We start from the raw sequence: 22,244 nt of genomic DNA, 5'->3' as shown, positions 1-22,244 counted from the left end.
TTCTATACAAAGGAGTTTGTATAAGATTGGATCACAAAATGTTTAGTCTTATTATATAACACCATTCATAATAGAGACTTACATTTCACCAAGATGACCATAAGTAACATGACCTGAATCCTGAGTGAGTCTGAACTCCTACCTATGAAGACGGTTCTTTGGGTGAGACTAGCCAGATCGCTGACTCAACAAGCCTACCATTTTGGGATGTGTCTGATTGGGGAGCTGGGAACACAACTACACAAGAAGAAATTCACTCATTCTCCAATGCTGGGGTAAGGAGATAAATTGCTCCCTTAAGGGTTGATTTTGGGACTTGAACAATGTGGCTCCACACCCTCTCCTGACCCGAGAGGGATTTGGTCATAATTGGACTATGATTTATTGTTCATTAGAGAGATCAGTGGTACTTAAAGAGTTATATGTAACTACAAGGACAATGGTAATTTTGGCCCAACTGTACTTACGAAAAATTCGTGAAGGGTCATCGTACTATTGATTGGTTATATCTAATGGCGATCCGTGCAGTGCTGTAGCTAACGCATTAAGTATCCCGCCTGGGGACACAAATATATCTATAGTGCGAATAGTGCAACTGTCGGTCTTTAGTGGAGTGCCTGAAGTTAACGGATGGTGAATAATTTAATTAAAGGAGTTTAATTAATTATTCACGTACCACTGGAGCTTCAAGCTACAAGGCCATGAGGTCCCTTCGGTAGCTCAATGAGAATTAATGAGAACCAACTTTTAGATTAATTTGAATTGTTCAAATTAATTGAGGGAGTTAATTATATGTGATATAATTAATTTACTCTAATTATATATGATATAATTACTATAATGTATTTGGTATATTGTAATATAAAGTTTATTCGAGAAGAAATAAATATTTGAATATGATTAAATATTAGGTTAATATATATTATATGATAAAGTGGTGATCATATAGTTATTTATTAAAGTTTTTATTAAAAGTAATTTGATTTATTAATTTTAATTTTTTGAAAAATATCTTTAGGGAGGGAGTTGTAACCCCCTCCCCTTTTTCTCTCTACTACGTTAGTGGGAATAGAGGTTTCAATTAGTTGATCTTCTTATTCCCATTTTTGGCTTTTACAAAGAATAGATAGAACACAGTTTTTCACATAATGGTTCTGAGAAATTATTCCAATTTTACTCTTCTTGCCATCTCTCTCAAAATCTCTCTCTTCAAAAATAGTCCGAGTCCACACCTCCTAGATATTCATCTAGAGAATAAGTAGAATTCTTGTTGTGGTGTTCCATTCGGTTAGAAGATTTTACAATTGAAGAACGGTCTTCAAAGGTAAGGGTTTCTAAACCCACTTTACTCTTCTATAATTTTGTTTTAGCATGTTGTAATTATCTCTTAAATATAAAATTTGTATTTTTTTTTTTGTAAAATTTATATTCTATAAATTTTGGTTTTGAGTTCGATCCCGTTTTCCGCTCAAGGACCTTCAATAGTTCTTTCAATTGGTATTAGAGCAGGGTTTTTGGCTCAAAATTTTTCAAAATTTTAGAATTAATTTTATAGTGTTCTGGTGGGATTTTACATTCAGTCAATTTTCATGTGATGAATGTTTAAGAATGTGTTTGATTAAAATTGTTGGATGTTTTTGGGATTGACACTTTAGTTTATAACTTTCAATTTACTTTTTGGTTTGTAAGGGTCCCTGTTTTGGGCATATTTGAATATGAACGAGTTTGTATTTTAAGTCCTTGAGTTGTTTGTGGGTTTTTCAGAGCCGATCTGGAGAAAACGAGACCAAATTCGATGGAGAAATAATGGAGAATACGACTATACAGTGGAGATTGTACAATATTGTGTTCTTTCCATGCCCAGTGTTGCAACGCTCCGAGACGGAAAGAACAAATCGGTTCTTGTCCGGTTCTATTCATGGCTCGCTTGTGGTTTGGTTAGTTCGAACAGTTTAGGTCTGGGTTGAAGGCTGGATGGTTCGGTTCGAGCGATTCAAGGCCTAGTTTGCTTATTTTAAACCGGTTGTTTATTTGTTTATGTAATAGTGAGATTTTTTTTATTAATTAAATTAATATAAGTGTTATATTAATTTAAGTAATTGTTTAAGTGTCCAATCCTGGTACAATAATTTTTTTTTATTAATTATGCATTTGATGTATGATTTATATATATATATGTCATATAGTATTAAATCCCACCATAAGTTATGCATTTAAGTTCATGTATAATTTATATTATAAGTGTTATAATATATATAATTGCATGATTTGATTAATATAGCATGCTCATGCATCATATAGTATAAATGTTATAATATATGCGTGCATGCATTAATAATATATACATGCATCAATTATATTATAAGAGTTATAATATAGTATAGTTATAATATAGTGTATGGATGTATGATTAAATGTATGTTATTATTTATTTCATTACTTTAGTATATAAATGTTATGTATGTTAGTAATGAAATGAAATTGCATGAAGCATGACACCACTTTAGGTAATTTATAATTGTTATATTATCACCTAAGTATGCTTTTCACATGCAATGTATGATTTTAATTTATTTTATTTTATTATTATTTTTTTTATAAAAGTTACAATTAAATAAAATTAGAAATAAAATCAATAATTTATAATTGCATTCAAACCTTAGGTTAAAATCATCTTTAATTTTTTTTTAAAAATATGATTTATATAGACCTAAGATCACTTTTCTAATGAGATTAGAAATTTAAGTTTAATCTTTTAATTGGTTTAATAGAATTAAATTGATTCTTAATTAAAAGATTAAATTTGTAACAAATGTATCTATAAGGGACCTTTTGTTTAAGGTTAGTTCTGTCTAGGCTGGGGTATTTAAATTGATGGAAACGTAACACCCCTAGCTGGAAACTTACCTGGAAAGGTGAATTAGATAGATTTGTTACAAGCATGCAATGTTTGACTAAAGTTTAATAAAATGTTTAATAAACATTAATCAAAGTTGTTTAACTATCTAAAGTAAGTATTACTTTTGAGCAAATTAATCAAACACTAAGTTAAAATCAAAAACAGGATTTTTCTAAGTTAATTAACCCTAGGTAAAAACGCTTAATGGGAGGAAAATGTGGTATATGATACTTCATTTTATCCTCTTGACGTTTCTCCTTAAAAGTTTACACCATGAGGTCTATATTCGGCCTCGAGGCACCTTGAGTGACCCCCTAAGAATGGTGTTTGTATAGATCGATATCAAAGTGAATGGAGAGAATGTTTATAGTAAGTGGAAGCGGGACGTGTAACAACACATCCCTCGGTCTCTCTCATTAGTTTGAAGTAAAGTCTCATGCACGGCCTCGTTGCAAAATGATTGTCCCCCTACGGATGACATTTTTATATGACGCTTTATTCAAACTCTAGATTGGATAAGGGTTACTTTAGTTTTTGTTCCAATTGGTTTTTCCCTACGATTGACTCATTAAGGTGGAACTCTAGAATCTAAAATGAGGGGTTTCACTTATAAGAAATGTTAAGCGAGTTTAATTATTTATGGACCGAACAATGGTGACTGATAGTTATAGTACAAGGAGTTGTTCTGTCTATTATTTGAGACTGTCTTATTTTAATGAAAGGGCACCTGATCACCCTACGGTGGCTTTTGTTCTATCTCACTGAAGCATCATTGCAAAATAGATGTCACTTAAGGTACATTAGATTATTTTGCTAAAATTGATTGGTTTTTTCTAAGTGGTTTAATACAAATAGACTAATATAAATAATTTTTATGGTTTCAGCAAATTTATTCATAATGACTTCTATGACTCTTAATTTACTCACTGCGGACAAACTAACGGACGATAATTACACAACTTGAAAAAACACAACCAACACTATCATAATCATCGATGACCTCCGATTTGTCCTAATGGAGGATCGTCCTCCCATTCCAGCTCCAAATGCTGCTCGAAATATTTGTGAAGCATATGAGCGATGGACATGGGCAAACGAGAAGACCCTAGCGTACATCTTGGCAAGCCTTTCTGAATTCTTGGCCAAGAAGCATGAGTCCATGCTCACAACCCGTGAGATATGGAGTCCCTGAGGGGAATGTTTAGACAACCGTCCACACAGCTCAGGCACGACGCTCTCAAATACATCTTCAATATTCGTATACAAGAAGCGTAGAGAATATGTTCTCAACATGATGGTCCACTTCAATGTGGTAAAGATGAATGGGTCCGTCATTGATGAAGCCAGTCAGATTAGCTTCATCATGGAAACTTTATCTGAAAGTTTTCTAAAGTTTCATAGCAATGTTGTTATGAATAAGATTGACTACAGCCTGGCCACCTTGCTCAATGAGCTACAAACCTTTCAATCCTTGATGAAAACCAAGGAACATAAGGGTGAGGCAAATGTTGCTTCATCCTCTAAGAAGTTCTCTAAAGGTTCGACCTCTGGGACCAAATCTGTGCCTTCTTCTTCCAACACCAAAAAGTGGAAGAAGAAGAAAGGTAAAAAGGGGAAGTTAACCCACCAGTTACTACCCATAAGGACAAGAAGGCCAAGGTTGCAAAGGGAATTTGTTTCTATTGCAACCAAAAGGGACATTGGAAGAGAAACTGTCCCAAATACTTGGCAGAGAAGAAGAAGGCCAAGCAAGGTAAATATGATTTGCTTGTTTTAAAAACATGTTTAGTGGAGAATGATGATTCAGCCTGGATAATTGATTCGAGCCACTAACCATGTTTGTTCTTTATTTTTGGGAATTAGTTCCTAGCAGCAATTGGAAGTTGGGGGGATAACGATGCAAGTTGGAAATGGGCACGTTGTCTCAGCTGCAACAGTAGGAATACTTTGACTTTGTTTACATAAACCATATGTTATACTAGATAATGTATTTTTGGTTCCAAGTTTGAAAAGGAACATTATTTTTGTAAAATGTATGTTAGAACAAAATTATACTACCTCTTTTAATGTAAATAAAGTGTTTATTTACAAAAAAAAAAATGATGTATATATTTGTTCTGCAAATCTTGCAGATAATCGTTATGTGCTAAGACCGTTAACAACTAAATCCCTCATTAACACTAAAATGTTTAAAACTACAGTAACTCAAAAGAAAATACTTAGAATTTTTCCTAAAGAAAATGCCCAACTTTGGCACATGAGATTAGGACACATCAATCTCAATAGGGTCGAGAGATTGGTAAAGAATGGACTTCTAAGCGAGTTAGAAGAAAATTCTTACTTGTGTGTGAGTCATGCCTTTGAAGGCAAAATGACTAAAAAATCTTTTACTGGAAAAGATCAATGGGTCAAAGAACTATTAGAGCTAGTATATCTAGACCTCTGTGGTCCGATGAATGTAAAAGCAAGAGGAGGGTTTGAATATTTCATCACCTTTACTGATGATTATTCAAGGTATGAGTATATTTATTTAATGCAATATAAGTCTAAATCCTTTGAAAAGTTTAAAGAGTTTAATGTCGAAGTTGAAAATGCATTGAACAAAAGAATTAAGACATTTCAATCTTATCGAGGTGGAGAATTTTTGGATCTTATATTTATTTAATAGGGTATGGAATAGTATCCCAACTCTCAGCACCTGGTACACCTCAACAGAATGGTGTATAAGAAAGGAGAAATCAAACTTGGTTAGACATGGTTCGGTCTATGATGAGTTACCTCTTTACCTTATTCATTTTGGGGTTTTACAGTATAGCCTGCAATGTATATTTTGAATTGTGTTCCATCCAAGAGTGCAATGAGAACACCTTTGAAGTTATGGAATGGCTGTAAAGCTAGTTTACGTCATTTCAGAATCTGGAGATTCCCAGTACATGTGCTTCAGGTAAATCCTCCTATTTATAGGCTACCCCAAAGGAACGAGAGGTGTTTACTTCTTCGACCTTAAGGAAAAAAAGTGTTGGTGTCGAAAAATGCTACTTTTCTAGAAGAAGACCACATAAGAGAGCACAAGTCCCGCAGTAAAATAGTGTTGAATGTGAAGGAACTCGTTTACAAGAGATCCATGAGCGAAAGTGGATCGTCCAAATTCCATTTTGATTGAAAACATAAATTTATAGGTATCAAACAAATTATGCATTCTAAGTAAAATTACAGTATGGTTTTTGAATATGAAATAGGATTCAAGAGATTATACCTTTGAAGAGCTTTTCTTCGTGTAAACCTCTCGAACGATCATGAACTCTACAAACAACAACAAGAACTTGAAACCTTCTTCAAGAAAATCACGAACCAAAAGGTTGAAGACACGACCACTTGGATTCCTCGATATTCTCAAGGTGAGAACCCAGAAGTTGTGGGCTCTAACTATTTTAATTAGGAGGGAGTTTGAGAGTTTTGAGGAGGAAGACGATTGAGGAAGCTCTCTATCGTATAGCAAAGAAGCCTCAATTATATAGTCAAGAGTGTCTATCGTATAGCCTCTGTCAATTTTGTGTGTATTGTTATGGAAAATAAAATCTTATTTTATTTATCCCATTTACCACAAAAACCACTTTAGCACCCACTAAGGTGGTTAGAGAGAAAAATGGATTAATTATCCAAAATAATAAATATGATAACCAACTTATCATATTATATTTATAACTTATAGTTTTAATATTGCATCATATATAATATAAACTATAGTTCTTTTTCTCTATTTTATGACATTTAATATAAATCATATTTATATTAAATTTAATAACTATGAATCTCATTCATAGAAAATATATTTGAAGCACATTCAAATATTTATTCCTCCAATTAAACTATAATGTATCAAATACATTATGTCAATTATATCATATATAATTGAATCAATTTAATTACATCATATATAATTAAATTCCCTCTTATTAATTTGAACAATTCAAATTAACCCAAAAAAAGATTCTCAACTAAATCCTTTTGAGCTACCAAGGGGACCTTATAGACCTATAGCTTGAAGCTCCAATGATATGTGAATAATTAATTAAACTCTTTAATTACATTATCCACCATCTGTACCGTCGGCACTCCACTGAAGACCGACAACTACACTCTTTTCACTACAGATATATTTCTGTGTCCATTAGATATAATCAATCAATAGTACGATGACTCTTCACAAATTGCTCGTAAGTACAGTTGAGCCAAATTATCGTTTTGTCCCTATAGTTACATCTAACTTCTTAAGTACCACTGATCCCTCTAATGAACAATAGATCATAGTCCTACTATGACTAAACTCCTCTCGGGCTAGGAGAAGGTGTGGCATTACATTGTTCAAGACTCGAAATCAGACCTTAATGGAGTAATTTATCTACTTACCCCTACTTTGGGGAAGGAGTGAATTCCATCTTGTGTAACTGAGTTCCCAGCTCCCCAATTAGACGAATCTAAAAAATGGTAGACTTGTTGAGTCGGTGATCTGGCCACTCTCGCCCATACAAATCAAAGGACCACCTTCATAGACAGGAGTTCATAACTCACTCAGGATTAATGTCATGTTATCTATAGTCATCCTAGTGAAATGAAAGTCTCTATTATGAACAGCGTTATATAACAAGACTAAGCATTTCGTGGTCTGGTCTTATACAAACTCCTTTGTATAGAATATCCCTGCTCGTATGTATAATACATGAATGATCATGATCATATAATTTGTAGCACTTTACAACAATTGTAACACCTACAAAGCGGGTTATACTCATAGTGTTACCAGGATAAGATATCCAATCTTATCTATATACTACAGACCATTTAGGTTATCACTTAAACATGATCCACCTGTATGTCTCCACATACATGTTTAAGTTACAATAATAACCTTGGATGTTAATTTATTGATTTGTGGTTAATATAATTATAATATCACATATTTTATAGACAAAGTGAATAAAATATCAAATATTATTAATCACATATAAGTTAGTTCATACAGGGTTTACAAACTATAGGACCCTACAAGATTTAGGGCATCAATCCTAACAAAATGAAATTTCCAAAGAACCTATTGAAACTTCAATAAAAGTTGTTGAAGAACCCAACACTTGAACAAGAGTTGTTGAAGTTGGATTATTTAGTAGGTCAAATCCACCTCAAGTTTTGAGGGAGCCTCGATATAGTGGGAGGGTTATGAACCCACATGTCTGTTATATGGGTTTAACATAAATCTTACCTATGGTAGTTGACAGAGATGTTGAGGATCCATTGTCTTACAAGAAGGTAAAGGATTATGTTGACAAAGATGAATGGATTAAAACTATGGATCTCGAAATGGAGTCGATGTACTTCAATTCGATTTGGGATTTTGTCGATCAACCTGATGGGTTAAACTTATGGGTTGCAAATGGATCTACAAGAGAAAACGGAGTGTTAATGGGAAGGTGCAAACCTTCAAGGTTAGACTTGTGGCAAAGGGTTATACCCAGGTTGAGGAAGTCGACTATGATGAGACTTTCTCACTTGTTGTCATGTTAAAGTCTATTCGGATCCTTTTGTCCATTGCCTCATATTATGACTATGAGATTTGACAAATGGATGTCAAGACTAATTTTTTGAATGACAATCTTGAGTAGACCATTTATATGTAGCAACCTGAAGGATTCATAACCCAAGGTTAAGAGCAAAAGGTTTGCAGGCTTAATCTGTCTTGGATTGAAGTAAGCTTCTCGATCTAGGAATATAAGATTTCATACTGCGATCAAATCTTATGGCTTTGATCAGAATGTTGATGAACCTTGTATATACAAGAAAATCATCAATGTTAGCTTTTTGGCCCTTAATCTCAAATTAATTAATTAATCAATGTTTTGATGATAACAAACTCAATTTTTAATTACTGAAAATCTTAGTGTTTTAATATATCCATAGCGTGGAGCTCGAAACAATGATTCCAATACCTCTTGAATCACTCAAATCGGAGCTAAAACGAAGACGATATGACCGAAACAAGTCTATAGAGAAAATACCGTGGTGGATAACATGGCATAACCAGACCATTTGCATGTAGACATGTGGCAACATATTGGTTGAATGGTGGATCATTAAGAGATTAACATATGATGGACTTTTAATTTTTGGATTGATTTAAAAAAAATGAAATTTAAAAAGAAATTTAAAAGGAAAATAAATTTAATATTATTTTATGTTTGTGTTTAACGACTAGTTTTTTACATATGGTATATTTTTTATTTTTGGATTGACTTAAAAAGAATGAATTTAAAAAGAAAATAAATTAAAAGAAAAATGAATTTAATATTATTTTATGTTTATGTCTAACAGCTAGTTTTTGACACATGGTATGTTTTTTTTTTGGATTAATTTTAAAAAGAAAAGGAATTTAATATTATATTTTGTTTGTATCTAACGACTAGTTTAGTTTAAAATCTCCACCATTGATTTTTCTTTACCAAAATCCAATGGTCCAAATTAATTGTGGTTTCTAAAAATTTTTCCATCTCTATATAAACCATCTTCCTCTCCAAATTTTAAACTAACAAATTTTACATTTCATAATCCTCCAAAACTCAAAAGTTCCATTGTTGCTCTCTCTAAGTTCCCAATTTTTTTTCTATCTTATTCTTGAGAGAGTGTTATTGTATTGTGAGGATAAATTTGTTGAGTGCTTAAACTTGTAAATCCACTCTAGTGAGAGTCGTATTGTGTTCTTAAAAAATTCCAACATTTGTAACGGTTTGATCCTAAACCGTGGAAGGATTAGGTTTACTCTTGAACCCGTAAAAGGAGTGGTGGTGTAATGGTTGGGCTCTAATCCGTAGAAAGAGTCAGAAAGATTTTATTCAAATTCCCAAGAGGCTTTGAGAAGTGGAGTAGGTCGAGTTTGACCGAACCACTATAAAAATTACGGTGTCTTCTTCTCTAACTTTTTTCTTTTTATTTTTGTAATTAATTTAAGCAATTTATTGTATGTTTTAATTTGTTCTTATTTATTTGCTAAAATTTGATAGAATTAAATTATCACATTTTTTGTCATCTTATTTGTTGCATAAATTGAATTTTTCTTATTATTTATAAAAAAGTGTATTAATTAGTTTAATTGGGTTAATTTAGAAAAAAAAGTTTAATTAAACTCTATTCATCCCTCTAGGGTTGTCATATCGATCCAACATAAAAAATTTAGTAGCTTTTCTGGTGTAGTATGTAGATGATATCCTACTCATTGAGAATGATGTAGGTATACTAATTGAAGTTAAGAACTGGCTAGCGACCCAATTCCAAATGAAAAATTTAAGAGAGACTCAGTTTGTTCTAGGAATTCAGATATTTAGAGATTGTAAAAACAAAATGCTAGCTCTGTCTCAAACATCATACTTTGAAAAAATATTTGTCAAGTATTCAATGTAGAACTCTAAGAAAGGTTTACTATCTTTCAGGCATGATGTTATATTGTCTAAGGAACAGTGTCCTAAGACACCTCAAGAGGTTGAGAAAATGAGACTGATCCCCTATGCATCGATTATTGGCAGCCTAATGTATATGATGTTATGTACTAGACCTGACATCTGCTATACGGTGGGGATAGCCAGTAGATATCAGTCTAATCCAGGATATGATTACTGAACCGCTGTTAAGAATATCCTCAAGTATCTACAGAGAACGAGGGATTACATGCTCGTGTATGGTTCTAAGGATATGATCCTTACAGGATACACGAACTCTGATTTTCAGACTGATAAGAATTCTAGGAAATTCACATAAGGATCAATTTTCACTCTTAACGAAGGAGTAGTAGTCTGAAGAAGCACCAAGCAAGGGTGCACTGCTGACTCCACCATGGAGACTGAGTACATAGCGACTTGTGAAACTGTTAAGGAAACTGTATGGCTCAGGAAGTTCTTGACAGATCTGGAAGTTGTTCCAGACATGTCAAAGTCCATCACACTTTATTGTGATAACAGTGGTGTTATGGCTAATTCCCGAGAGCCTAGGAGTCACAAGCGGGGGAAGCATATAGAGCAAAAGTATCATCTCATCTAAGAGATTGTGCATAAAAGGGACATGATTGTCACACAGATAGCTTTGGAGCACAACGTTGTTGATCCATTTACAAAGACCCTAACAGCTATAGGACAGGCCATGTTTAGACTAAGGTAAATGGAAGATTTATACTGGGCGTGTTATTCCCTGGTTTATTTTTTTATATACTTTGTATATTAGTTTGACTTTTATATTGTACACCCCATTAACTTTAGGTCAAGTGAGAAATTTTTGGGGTTGATGTCCTAAATCTCATAGGGTTCTATAGTTTATAATTGTATTATACAATCATCTTATTTATCTGATAAAATATGTGATGTTTTATTTGACATTTAGTTGCATTAATCCACAAACCTATAAACTAACATCCAAGGTTATCTTGTAGCTTAAGCATGTATGTAGAGACATACGGGTGGATCATGTTTAAGTGATAACATAAATGGCCTGTAGTAGATGGATAAGGTTGGATACCTTATCTTGGTGATACCCGCTTTGTAGATATTACAATTATTGTAAAGTGCTACAAATGATCTGATTCCAATCATTCATGTAAAGATATGTGAGCGAGGGTATTCTATAGAAAGGAGTTTGTATAAGACTGAACCACAAAATGTTTAGTCTTATTATATAACACTGTTCATAGTAGAGACTTATATTTCACCCGGATGACCATAGGTAACATGACTTGAATCCTAAGTGCATTATGACTCCTGCCTATGAAGGCGATTATTTGATTTGTATGGGTGAGAGTGACCAAATTGCTGACTTGACAAGCCTAACATTTTGAAGATTTGTCTGATTGGAGAGTTGGGAATACAACTACACAATAAGAAATTCACTCCTTCCCCAATGTCGGGATAAGTAGATAAATTGCTCCCTTAAGGGCTGATTCTAGGACTTGAACAATGTGGCGCCACACCTTTTCCTGGCCCAAGAGTGGTTTGGTCATAGTTGGACTATTATTTATTGTTTATTAGAGGGATCAGTGATACTTAAGGAGTTAGATGTAACTACAGGGGCAAAGCGGTAATTTTAGCCAAATTGTACTTACGAGCAATTTGTGAAGGGTCATTGTACTGTTGACTGGTTATATCCAATCACATAAATATGTCTGTAGTGCGAAGAGTGCGACTGTCGGTCTTTAGTGGAGTGCCCAACAGTTAACGGATAGTGAATAATTTAATTAAAGGAGTACAATTAATTATTCACGTATCGTTAAAGCTTCAAGCTACAGATCCATGAGGTATTCTCTGTAGCTCAACATGAATTAATGAAAATCAATTTTTGGATTAATTTGAAATGTTCAAATTAATTAAGGGTGTTAATTATATGCGATATAATTAATTTAATCTAATTATATATGATATAATTACTATAATATATTTGATACATTATAATATAAAGTTTATTTGAGAGAAAATAAATATTTGAATATGATTTAATAGTAATTATGTGAATTGGATTCATATAATTAAATTTAATATAAATGGGATTTATATTAAATATCGTTGTTGAGAGAATTAGACTATAGGTTATATTGTATTGGTTACAATATTAAACTATAGGTTATATGTTATATTTGATATAACATATAGTTTAATATATATTATATGATAAAGTGGTTATCATATAATTATATATTAAAGGTTTTATTAAAATTAATTTGATTTTTTGAAAAATATCTCTACCCCCCTTTTTTCTCTCTATTAGGTTAGTGGGAGTAGGGATTTCAATTAGATCTTCTTCTTCCCATTTTTGGCTTTTATAGGGAATAAAGAGAACACAATTTTTCACAAAAAGGTTCTGAATCCAATATTGCACTTTCTCTCATCTCTCTCAAAATCTACCTCTTTCAAAATAGCAGAACCTACACCTCCTGGATTCTCATCTAGAGAATACAGTGGAATTCTTGTGGTGGTGTTCCATTCAATTCGAGGATTTTACAATTGAAGATCGGTATTCAAAGGTAAGGGTTTCTAAAGCCATTTTACTCTTCTATAATTTTGTTTTAGCATAGTAATTATCTATTAAATGCATAATCTTGTTGAGAATGTCCTAAAATTTGCAGTTCATAAATGTTGAAAACATATTCTATTTATCAATAAAATTATTATTGAGTATTTTATTTAATAAAATGTTATTGATATTGCATTCTGCTATAAAAATCTAATAAAAGAATCCATGGCTATAATATGAATACTTTAACTTTATATGGAGACACAAAAGTGGTTCAAGTTTTAGTATATAACCAAAATAGTCAATAAGTATATGGATGGGATTGGGTACCTCGTCCTGATAACACTATTGGATGCGACCCACTTTGTATACTGATACAAATGATGTAATCTCAAAATTATTCATATGAAGACATGCGAATGGGGGCATCCTATGCAAAGGATGTTTGTATAAGACCAGACCTCGAAATAGTCACTTTTCTTTCTAATGACCATTTACTGTTAAAATTAACTATTTAAAATTCGGTGACCTAAGGTAACTCGATCTTATTCCTGAGCTAGATATGAATCCTGTTTATTTGGGATTGTCCTTTGATCCGCATAGGTGAGAGTAGTCCAACAATACTGCTCATTAAGCCTTCCATTTTGGGGATAAGACTGAATAAATAGTTGGGGACATAGTCCTGCAAATGGAATTCACTCCTATCCATTTTAGGGTTAGCAGATAGATTGTTCCCTTAAGTATTGATTTGTGGTTTTGAACAATGGGGCCCTGCCTTCTCATGGTCGAGGGGACCTGGTTTATTAATTGGACTATAAACTAAATGTTCAATAGTGGAAAATGGGAGCTTAAGAAGCAAGATGTATTTATAGGGGTAAAACAGTAAATTTGACCTAGCTGTAAATACGAACAATCTATGAAGGATCGACTTATTGATTATCGTTAAAGTGGATAGAAATATATTTACAGTGAGAAGAGTGCAACTATTGAGCTATAGTGGTGTGTCTCGGTAGTTAATGAATATTGATTAATTCGGTCTAAAGAGTTTAGCCAATTAATCTTAAATCATTGGAGCTCATGATCTTTAGGTCCATAAGGTCCCTCTACTAGTTCGTAAAATTATATCTTGGATTAGTGAATTGAGCGATTTTGAAACGTTCAAAATAAAAATTAGGGTTTTGAATTTGAAGTGTTCAAATTTAATTTAGGGTTTGATTAATTTTGTTCGATACAATTAAAACATTTAATTTTGTTGAAATTGAATGAAACCGGAGAGATTAGAATATTTAAATATTGAATTACATGAATAGGATTCAGATATGAATTAGATGTTTGATTGATTTAATATTTGATATTAAATTATTATTTAGTTAATTAATTAAATTTATTTAATTAATTATTTAAATAAAAAATTTTTCAATTTTTGAAAATCAAATTTAATTTGATTTTCTATTTTATTTAATTTTAGTGAAAATTAAATTGGAAATTCCACTTTGAGTGGAATTTTCCAACATTTTCTCTTCAATTGTGGTGGTTTCATCGAATTTAGACATCTTTCCCACTTAGTGCTAATTGAAGTATCAATTAGCAGTTAAGTAAGTACATGCGTAGCTAATCTTGTTAAATAAAATGAATCACAGCTTTGAAGATGACCATGCTGTTGGAAATTATAAGATTGATTGACTCTCTCCCAAACTTTCTTCCTTCTTAACCCAATTGACCTCAATTAAGTCTTTCCACCATACAATCCAAGTTAGAGGATAGTAGAAAAGATCCTCTTGGTTGTTCACTGTTGATTTGGAGGTTAAATTCGTGAAGAGGAACTAGAATTTCAGTGATTCATGAAAGGTAATGTATTCTGAAACCCTTCTCCTTAAAAATTGTTTTCATGCATGCTTTTAAACTCAAATTAAGTGTAATTAGAGTGCTTATTGATTATGATTTCTTCTGCTGTGTATGTATACTCTATCAAATATGTATATTTTTTTCCATAAAATTTATATTTTATAAATTATGGGTTTGGGTCCGATCCTGTTTTCTGCTCAAGGACCTTTAATGGTTCTTTCACAATAAGCGTCAAATCTCTTCCTTCTATTTATGTTGTTAAGGGTAATTGTATGACCATATCACATGTTAACTCCGTTAACACTTCCTCACTACAACTTTTCAATACTTATTGTGTTTCAAACCTGACCTTTAATCTTGCCTCTGTCGGACATTTTTGTGATATTGGCTTAACTATTTCTTTTTCTTCTACTGGGTATCAGGTTCAGGATCCAAAGATAAGATAGAAAATTGATGTGAGTCGCAAAGTGAGAAGATTGTTTAAGCTCACATCACTTCAGCTACCTTTTTGTTCTCTTTCTGCTTCTATCACTGACTCTGCTATATACAGTGACATTGATCGGTACAAAATAGTTGTCGTTAATTCTATCTTTCCCAAGCAATGAAATTTATAATGCTCGAACAACTACTAAAACTAATATATAATTAAAGTGGAAGTAGGAGGTCGATCCCAAGGGAACCTCTATTAATTGGCCAAAAATAACCTTTGAATTAAAAAAGATAGCAATTTGGAGGGAGGGAGGAGGGGGATTTGTTTGTAAAGAAAAAAAAAAAAAAAAAAAAAAAAAAAAAAAAAAAAAAAAAAAAAAAAAAAAAAAAAAACTAACTAGAATAAAGATGAAAAAAATTTGTAACTCAATCTTACTATTTTTTTTAGAAGAGAACTGATAGAAAAAGATCCTTGGGAAATCTTGTTACTAGGTTTAATCCTATCATTGTTCTTGAACAATTACTTAAAAAATCAACATCCCATAATCCAACAAGGGAGACCTTTAAAGACCTATATAGCCAATTAAGATGAATCATATCAATTAACCTTAATCTAAGTAAAAAAACACTTCCATATAGCATTTATCATGTTCTTTTCTTAGATTACATTAAAGACATGGGTTATCATGATTATGATATTCAAGAAACACATTAGAGTAAATTTCAAGAATGGTTGAATGAATGTTCTAAATTAAGAAATTCAAGAGTTAAATTTGGAAAAAGTCTTAACTAACACAAGAAAACTTAATTTTTGTAACCTATCTCACCATTATGCAATAGTGGCAAGCAAGAATTACATACAAGAATTCAATGGAATCAAAGCGTCAATTATCCTCCATTAATTTCTATTCAAATTTAGCCGAAGAACATTCAAGAATGCAAAAAAATCCAAGAAAAAAATATAAAAGAACTCAATAATTTAAACCTAGAATTAAGATTTTCCAAGAAATACAATTATCTAGCCATGGAATTGAGAAGTCTTGAAAGAAATCCTTGAAAAATTGATGCAATCCATGAATAATTTTACAAAGAAGACTTGTGAAATTACAAGAAATCTCTCAATACAAGAACAAATTTGTGAAATTTTCTTTCTAATTCAATCTAAGAAGTCCAACGCTACATTGCGCAGGCACGCGCACGTTCTTTTTTTTTTTTTCCGTCAACTTCTGGAGCGTTACGATGTTACCCTATTTTGCAACAAAATAGTGCATTCTGTCCTTCAGCGTCAAGCTAGCGTTGAACTTAGTATTGTGGGAAGCGTTGCGACGCTTCGAGCATTGCTGAAGTATGTTGAGTTGTTCCTTTAAAGGGGCAAGGTGGTAATTTGTCATGGTTCTTCTTCTAAAGTGATTCTTTGATGTCGTTTGGCTCAATTTAGCTCCAAATTCTTTGAAATAACTTCATTTGTGCTGGAAATGGAATTTACCTATAAAATAGATAATTTAAGCAAAGAATTGAAGTATAATTGAGGAAATAAGTACTAATAAGATAGCTTTTTACAGGATCTATCAGGCATTTTCGTCTTGGTCATGCTTCTTTTGACAAACTCTGTCATTTGATTTCTATTAAAAAGTTGAATAATGTTTTCAAGTTTATTCCTTTTGATTGTGTGAGTTGAAAACTTGCTAAATAACCTGCATTATCCTTTTCCCGTTCTATATATGATCACCGTTTGAGTTAATTTACTCTGACATTTGGGGCCCTGCTCCTACTTCTACTCTCATTGGATATTGCTATTTTGTTTTGTTTATTGATGACTACTCTTGGTTTACCTAGATATATTTTCTTACGATTTTGCCTTGCCTCAAATATATATTGACTTTGCTAATATGATTCACACTCGATTTTTTCGTGCAGTCAAAACTCTTCGTACAGATAATGCCTTGGAGTATAAAGACTCCGGTTTTCTTTCTTTCCTCACCCAATTAGGCACTTTTATTCAGCGCTCTTGTCCCCATACCTCTCAGCAAAATGGGCGAGTGGAACGTAAATATCGTCACATTTTGGATTCTGTTCGAGCTCATCTCTTGTTTACCTCATATCCTGCAAAATTTTGAAGAGAGACCACTCTTACTTCTATCTACACAATCAATCATCTTCCTTCATCTGTTTTTCATAATGTTTCTCCATTTGAACGATTGTATGGTACTCCTCCTGATTACTCTAATCTCAAGGTTTTTGGTTGTGCCAGTTTTGTTCTTCTCCACTCCAATGAACATACAAAGTTAGATTGCGTGTGTGTATTTGTTGCTTCCTTGGCTACGGAACCGAGCAAAAAGGTTTCCATTGTTGGGATCCTCTTTCTAACAAATTGCACATCTCTCGTCATGTCACTTTCTGGGAGCATACAATGTTCTCTAGTCTCTTGACCTTTCATGCTTCTCTTTCAGGTCATCTTCTCTCTCTTCCCGATGATTTCGTTGATATTTTCCCTTCACCTGCATCTTCTGGTGATATTGAGCTTGAGCAATCTATGCCCATCTCTTTTGATCCTAATTTGTCATCTATCTCACCTGTGGAGTTTAAACCTGCTCCTGATCTGCTTCTCATGTTTAACGCTCTACTCGGGTAAGGGCACCTCTCACTCATCTTCAAGATTTTCACTATTTTTTCACTATTAGTTCCTTGGTTGAACCTACCTCTTTCCATGAGATGAATACTAACTCTCTATGATAGCAAGCTACGAGTGAAGAACTCCAGGCCTTAGACAAGATGCACACATGAGACTATGTTGACTTGCCTTCTAGTAAGAAACCCATTGGTTACAAGTAGGTCTACAAGATCAAGACTCGCTCTGATGGTTCTATTGAACGTTAAAAAGCTTAGCTGGAGGAAAAAGGATACTCTCGAGAATATGGGATCAACTATGAAGAAACCTTTGCATCTGTGGCCTAGATGACATCGGTTTGGAGTTTCTTGGCTGTTGCTGCAACCAAATAGTGGCCTATGTTTTAGATGGATATCAAGAATTCTTTCCTTAATGGGGCTTTATCTAAGAAAGTCTATATGCAACCACCTCCAGGTATCTCTCTGTCATCTTAAAAGGTGTATCTCCTTCATCGAGCATTGTATGGGTTGAAGCAAGCCCCGCAGACTGGTTTACAACTTTCAGTTCCACCATTGTTCGACTTGGATTTACGTCCAGCTCTCATGACACAACACTTTTTACGCGTTAGACATACCATGGTATTGTTGTTCTTTTCTGTATGTTGATGATATGATTATTACTAAGGATGATCCTCAGATGATTTTTGATTTGCAACATTACCTTGGTGAGTAGGTTGAGATGAAGGATTTGGGGTCACTAAGTTACTTTCTTGGTCTTGAAGTATTAATGATCTTTGCTGGCTACTCATTATCTCAAGCGAAGTATGCTTCAGACTTATTAGTGCGCTCCGAGATCACTGACTTTGCTACAGCCCCAACACCACTCGACCCTAATGTTCGCCTGACTCTGTTTGATGTTGTTCCTCTAAAAGATGCCACTCTCTACCGTCAAGTTGTTGGCAACCTTATTTATCTAACAGTGACTCATCCCGACATTGCATATGATGTTCATATTGTAAGTCAGTTCATTGCTGCTCCTCGAACCATTCATTTTACTGTTGTTCTCCGTATTTCTTACTATGTCAAGGGGACTCTGGGACATGGCCTTCAATTTTCATCCCATTCATCCCTGGTCTTATCCGACTACTTTGACGCTGATTGGGCTAGTAATCCTACTGACTGATGTTCTACCTCAGGTTACTGTTTCTATCTCGGCGACTCTCCTTTTTCTTGGTGGAGTAAGAAATAGAATGTTGTCTCTCGTTCTAGTACGGAGTTTGAATATCGTGCCCTGGCTAATGCTACAATAGAACTACTGTGGCTCCACCGGTTTCTTGCTGATATGGGAGTTCTTTAGCCATCTGCCACTATCCTTCATTGTGGCAATCATAGTGCCATTCAGATTGCTCAGAATGATATTTTTCTGAGCGCACCAAGCATATTGAGAATGATTGTCATTTGTTTGACATCATCTTCAGAATAAAACTCTTCTTTTATGAGCTATTTCTACTACTGAGCAACCTGCCGATATTTTCACTAAAGCTTAGTCCCTTGGGCGCTTCCTTCCGCTGCTTAACAAACTCAAGTTGGTTCCTACTTTACCACCTTGAGTTTGAGGGAGGGTGTTAATGTATATATATTTAGTCTATGTGGTTAGAAAGTCTTTAGGATTGTTTGAGTTTTTCTAAGGTCTATTCTTAGCCCATTGAACTTGTATTTATACCCCATACATCCCCGTACAATACAACTTGAGAAAATACATTCATGTTATAGGCATGATTGTGCCTCTTTAAAGAAGATAGCACTTTTATCCTTACATACAGGTCGACTTAAGAGATACAAAAAATGACAGTTAAACCTTGGAATACACTAGAAATCATTAACTCACTCACTCACTTTTCGTCACAACTCTCTAACTTTACTTTTTTTTTTTTCTTTCTTTATTTTCTACAAATGGGACACAACTCCTATATTTTATAGGTGTAAGATCCTTTGAGCCAAAATAAAAGAATCTTTCTAGGTTCTTCTTGGATTCTAAAGTAACCTAGATATTTACATGGCTTTATCCATATCGAAGGAAAATTTTACGGGAAAGCTTCTTGGTCAAAGCTTTGACCTTTTTATTTGTTAGTTGTTGTTACTGGGCCTTTCTTTTTTGGACCGGGCTAACGAGGGGTGTATTGGGCCTGCGAACAAAATGAGCCGTCGAAATCCAGACGGGCTTCAGGGCCCAAAAAGAGAAATAAAGTCGCCTTCCTTCTGGCTTATAGGGACAAATTCGTCACTTTGTTCTGTCTCTATATATACCCTCATCTACAAAATCTAGGGTATAAAAGGCCCCAAATTTCTTCGCTCGCAAAAAGCTACGGAGCCAACGTTAATTCCTTGCTTTACTCTCTCTTTATTATTATTATCTCTTCGTTCATTCCTTTTCAAATTGATCTCTCGCTTTAATTTCAAAGATTTTGCCAGCTTTCTCGAATTCTGACGCTATGTTCCAAAATTTTCTCAAGTTTTTTCAATTCCGGATGTGTATTTTTCAACTAAATTTGATATCTTAACTGAAGAGCTTTCATATTTAGCAGATCTTGATTTCCGAAGAAGAATGGCAACATTCGAACTCTATCGCAGATCGACGATCGGAATGTGTTTGACTGAAACTTTGGATGAAATGGTCCAGAACGGTACTCTTAGTCCTGAGCTTGCTATTCAGGTTCTTGTCCAGTTCGATAAGGTACAGCCTAAGCTGTTTGGAGATGTGGTATATTTTGGATTTGTGTTCATAATTTAGGTCTTGTTTGATTTAATTTCTTACTGCTTCTGGCTTTTGCAGTCCATGACTGAGGCTTTGGAATCACAGGTGAAAAGCAAGGTGACTATCAAGGTATCTTTTCTTGGCTTGTGAATTTGATGATTCTTTAATGCCATAGATTTATGTTGCTAAATAAGTCAACTTTATAAATTTGAAACGTATTTTTACTGATAAGAGGAATTGATTGTGTTTTCCTGCTCTGATATTGCTCTATTTGTGCTCTAGAGCACCTTTAGCCTTGAGCCAAATTGTTTTGTCAATAACACATCTATATGTCAAATGTATAATGAAACATTTCCCCCTGGTCTTTTGGTTGCCACGAAGTGAATGGAGAACCATGATCTAGAAAAGAGATGGAAGTTTCGTTAATGGAACTTTTGATATCTATGTGATTAGGTTGCTTGTGTTCATTCCATTCCTTGCTTTGTTATCCCCTGATTCCTGAAACATTTTTCATTATAAAATATTGCATCTTGAATAAGTTTCTCTGGGATAAACTTCACAATTCTTTGTGTTTTTGGAATCTGGGGATAATCTCTGTCATTAGGATGTGGCCATATCAGGTTCTACAATGAGTCATGGATTGACTTATGAAGTATTTGTAAGTGTAAAAAAAGTGTTTATAAGCACTTAAAAGGTCATTCCAAACGGTAATGACTCCCAACTCTTGTTTTTTGGATTTTCTAACAATACTCAGTTGAAAGTTCATTGTACATATATTGTATGAGGACCATTTCTTTAAAAGAAAGGATGAAATCAAAATCACACAGCGCAATGTTTATGGAGTTATATTGTCAACAGGCCTGGCATTTTTTTTAGGTCCTCCCAGCCATCTCTTTTGACTCTTTCTTTCAGAAGACCATTCAATTTGTCCTTTGTTTTTTTTTTTTTTTTTTTTTTTTGCTTCCTCATTTTGCCAAGTGAATTTATTTAATAAGGACCCCTTCTAACACTTATTCTGTAGCGATTTCTGAACCTCTTTGTACTCCTACTATCTTGCAACAGGGGCATTTGCACACCTATCGGTTCTGCGACAATGTTTGGACATTCATTTTGCAAGATGCAACATTTAAGAACGAGGATTCCTCAGAGAGTGTTGGGAGAATTAAAATAGTAGCTTGTGACTCAAAGTTACTCTCGCAATAAGCTTCTAGACATGAAGTTCTTTAGATAAAATTTGCATAATTATTGCCAATGATGGAGGGAAAAATAGTCATGGTGAGGAAAAGGCCATTCAGGAAGAGATTCAAACGTGATTTTGTAAAGTCATCGACTTGAACAGCAAAAAGAATTACACCGATGATACATTTGACTGTAATTGGCTTTTAAAGCTGATTACATAACAATTATACGACCCTTCTAGTTTAATGATAATAAAATTTGATATCTGTTTTAATATTATGCTATTAATTTTCTTTTGCACTTGTTCCTTTGAAACTCGAATCTTATCGTGTCATTTACTGAAACCTATTTTCTGTAAATGAGAATTCAAATTCACTTTGAATCGACTTGTTTGGAACTATTTTATGATTAGTTGTGATTCCATTAACATTGATGTTTGGGATTAATCATTATTTTCTTGGAATTGAAAGAACAATTTGAGTAAACAAAAAG

The 22,244-nt window shown here is 33.5% G+C and overlaps 1 protein-coding gene across 1 annotated transcript; it reads left to right on the top strand.

Annotated features, from left to right (window-relative positions):
* The first annotated feature begins 20,102 nt into the window (after nucleotides 1-20,102).
* LOC120085220 (transcription initiation factor IIA subunit 2) lies at nucleotides 20,103-22,040 on the top strand. Its single transcript, XM_039041115.1, has 4 exons — nucleotides 20,103-20,194; nucleotides 20,404-20,552; nucleotides 20,652-20,702; nucleotides 21,636-22,040. The coding sequence occupies exons 2-4, from the start codon at nucleotides 20,424-20,426 to the stop codon at nucleotides 21,774-21,776; spliced, it is 321 nt and encodes a 106-aa protein (XP_038897043.1). The 5' UTR covers nucleotides 20,103-20,194; nucleotides 20,404-20,423; the 3' UTR covers nucleotides 21,777-22,040.
* The last annotated feature ends 204 nt before the right edge of the window (nucleotides 22,041-22,244 follow it).

This window comes from Benincasa hispida, chromosome 9 (assembly GCF_009727055.1).
Source record: "Benincasa hispida cultivar B227 chromosome 9, ASM972705v1, whole genome shotgun sequence".
NCBI classification, from domain to species: domain Eukaryota; kingdom Viridiplantae; phylum Streptophyta; class Magnoliopsida; order Cucurbitales; family Cucurbitaceae; genus Benincasa; species Benincasa hispida.
This window is presented reverse-complemented; position numbering and strand designations above follow the sequence as displayed.